At 43.5% G+C, this 3,076-nt stretch overlaps 1 protein-coding gene across 1 annotated transcript; it reads right to left on the bottom strand.

Moving 5' to 3' along the window:
• Positions 1 to 923: 923 nt before the first annotated feature.
• On the bottom strand, positions 924 to 2,720 carry LOC146649059 (inward rectifier potassium channel 13-like). Its single transcript, XM_085387045.1, has 2 exons — positions 2,088 to 2,720; positions 924 to 1,604 (listed from the first exon to the last, which is right to left on the bottom strand). Exons 1-2 carry the CDS (start codon positions 2,602 to 2,604, stop codon positions 1,033 to 1,035), a joined length of 1,089 nt encoding a protein of 362 aa, XP_085243171.1. The 5' UTR covers positions 2,605 to 2,720; the 3' UTR covers positions 924 to 1,032.
• Between the last annotated feature and the right edge of the window lie 356 nt (positions 2,721 to 3,076).

The following is a 3,076-nucleotide window of genomic DNA, read 5'->3' as shown; positions in this document are numbered from 1 at the left end:
AACCTGGGAGTCACGAATGCATGAATATGTTTCTCCAGATCTTTATGCGGCATATAGCGCTTAGCCTTTGAAATGAGGTGCAGCTGATGAAAACTAGACCACAGTACAGCAAACACTTGCTTGGCAAATTTAAACAAGCTATCCAGTAATATGCCCAAGTTACTGGCATAATCAGAAGGGGAGCTAGCAAATTTAACAGTCCAATCAGAGAACAGATGGGCTTGGCTGTCGGACGGGCGCTTTTCAGGTTGTGGAAGGCTAAAACAGTCTGAAGCTGGAGGACAGCGACAGCTACGTCCCTTAACTTTTGGTAGCAGTGTACCATTGGTATACCACATGGATTAGGTTGTGGTATACCAAAGGTCAAAAATATGATTATTACTTTAGTATTGCTTTGTGTACACAAAGTCAGGGGTGACCCAGGACCAGTGCTGTGAGTCACACCACAGAGTGACTCACACTGAGCCGCAGAAGCGCTGTCACCATCATCCATCTTCAAACTGTATTACCCTCCCAGAACCTGAAGCTCAGTAAAGCACACCTCTGATAGTCAAACCCATCTGTTCTCTGATTGGATTGTTACATTTGTGACGGCCATGACATTGACCAATCAGCTGAAAGGAAGAAAATCGAGTCAGTCTTGCACTTGCAAGTTGAAACTCGCACACGGAACATGAACGCAGAGTTTTACACCTATTGTTTTGCTTTGTATGAGCAAACAGACCGAAACAACAATGAAAAAGCAACTTGTGTAATTATTTTTACAAACACACACGTTCTCCTGTATGGATGCACAAACATAACATTTCCAGATATTTTCCTACAAGTACAAAATCTTTACATATGGACCTCAGGAACACGCTTCCTTAGGTTTTGCACCGAGGAGTTGATGGTGATGGAGTCTGCACCAGCACTGACAGTGTGTCTGACATGCACTTGATTTTTTTATGCTTAATCATATATTAATGTTTACAAGATTCAGTGAAATACCTCCTGAGAAAAAAGAAAATTACTATCTCTTGAGATTTTCCTTCAGCATCCTTGCTCCATCCCATCACTGTTGATCTGCACTACAGAGTCTTTGTTCACAGGCTCATTTGAAGGGGCTGTGCTTAAGTGCTGGGAGCTCACTGTGTACCTCCCACGGGAGTCTATCCTGAAAGCAGGGGCAAAGCAGTGGTTTAATTTGATTTCTTGGCGAAGGTAGGAGGTCCTCTTCTGGCATGAGTCACCAGTTCCCTCCTGCAAGGCCAACAGAAAAACCACCAACTCAAAGTTAGTGGAGGACCCCTCACACAGGGCAGGGTAGAGCGGGCTCTGAGGCTCCAGGGGGTGGTAAAAGGTGAGTGGGAATATGAACAAAGGACATGCCTTTTGGCCCAAATGGTCCAAATAGAAGTCCAGAGAGGTATGGTGGAGAGCCTGACCTTCACACTTGTAAAGCACAGCACTCAACTTTACATCGACCAAAGGCCGCTTCAGCAGATTGGTGGCTCGGACCATGAGGCACGTCTGGCCCAGGTGTTGACCTACCACTGCCTGGGGGCTGAACTGGATGGCTCCTGCTTGTTTCTGGGGGCGGGAGAGCTTGGCTACAAATGCACCTGAATGTTAAGACAATGACATCATTCATGAACAAATATGTCATACTGTGACATCATCAGGAATAAATACGCATGCTTATGCAATGATTTGATCTGCTGTTATTTAAGGCAAGGCAGCAAGTCTCAAAGCAAGTGAAAGAACAAAGTGACCAATTTTTATAACGTTTTTACTGAAATAAATAAAATCACAGTGACGTCACTTTTGGAATAAAGTCCTGATTCTTTTCATGCCTCTTTCAGATGTGCTCTATGTGAGCATACAGGGATTGATTTGACACTGCTACCATAGACTCAGATTAACGAGGAAAATTTCAAAATGCCCTTTTTTACGAGTAAATCATTGCAAGATTTCATGAAAAGGCCTAATCTTCTGAAATTGTAAATGTCATTTACTTTTTACAAAGTAGAAAAACTGTTACCTTCTCTTTTGTCTTACAATTTATACGTTAAAACTAGAATTAGAATACCTGATGAGCGCTTTACCTGTGATAAATACTTCCAGCATGAGCCCCAGCAGCATCTGTACAGCTAGCAACGCTATGGCACTGGGACAGTCTCCACTGGGGAACATGGTGCCATAACCGATGGTTAGCTGTGTCTCCAAAGAGAAAGAAAAGGCAGCAGAGAAGCTTGTAATGTACTTTACACAGACAACATGCCCCTGTGGTGGGGCATCGTGATCTTGCACATCAAGGTCTCCATTCAGATGAGCCAACAAATACCAGAGACAGGCAAAAAACAACCAGTGAGCCACGAAGGAGCTGCAGAAGGCCAGAAGAGTCCATCTCCAGCGAAGATTTACCAGCAGTCCCCACAGGTCCTGCAGGGCCAGCAGCCAAGCTCTGTGCAAAGACTCTCTCCGTGAGCCTGAAGAAGACAGAGGGACACGAAAAGCACAGCGTCCCTCTTTGGTGATCAGGCGCTGATAAGGTGGAGAGGACAGAAGTAGAGATGAGGACGCCTTGTCACCTGGAACACTACCCTTGGATTTGGAAGTCATAGTTGTGATCCTGGAATGACTTTACTGGAAAATGTCAGCAGTTGGTATCAGACAGACTTTTGTATGTCACCATACAGAGATCGATCTGAGACTAGACTAAAGCAAACCTTGGCATCCTTTAAATACATTTTAATTCTGCTGAGCGATGAAGATTTAAATGTAAAATATTATCCATCTAGCTCATACTAATAGTTAACCATACCGTGAGACAGACGGCATGGAAAAAAGGTGGGGGCCAGAGCACTGAGCTGTGGGTGAATTATTGTATGACGAGTTAACCTTTGAACAGGTCAATTTCTTGGGTTTCTCTCTGTTTGTCCTAAACTGTTTAGTGACAGAAAAATAAGATCTCAATAGATACGTCGTAATATCTTCTGAAGCGTTATTCTCGATTTTCCCTCTACGTAAATTTTATATAAAAAATTATTTTTATATTGGCCTCAATATTGGCTCAAAAGAGATGCTGATGAAG

This window comes from Rhamphochromis longiceps, linkage group LG17 (assembly GCF_057381845.1).
Source record: "Rhamphochromis longiceps isolate RC_006_pf linkage group LG17, R_longiceps_female_GT1.1, whole genome shotgun sequence".
NCBI lineage: Eukaryota > Metazoa > Chordata > Actinopteri > Cichliformes > Cichlidae > Rhamphochromis > Rhamphochromis longiceps.
The sequence above is the reverse complement of the archived record's forward strand: the minus strand, read 5'-3'. Positions and strand labels throughout refer to the sequence as shown.

What these genes read in the sequence shown, in the direction of transcription:
- LOC146649059 (XM_085387045.1), bottom strand. Translation starts at nt 2,604, where the DNA reads ATGACTTCCAAATCCAAGGGTAGTGTTCCAGGTGACAAGGCGTCCTCA. An exon ending in GCTGGAAGTATTTATCACAG is followed by an intron (nt 1,605 to 2,087) that starts GTAAAGCGCTCA and finishes CTTAACATTCAG; the next exon opens with GTGCATTTGTAGCCAAGCTC.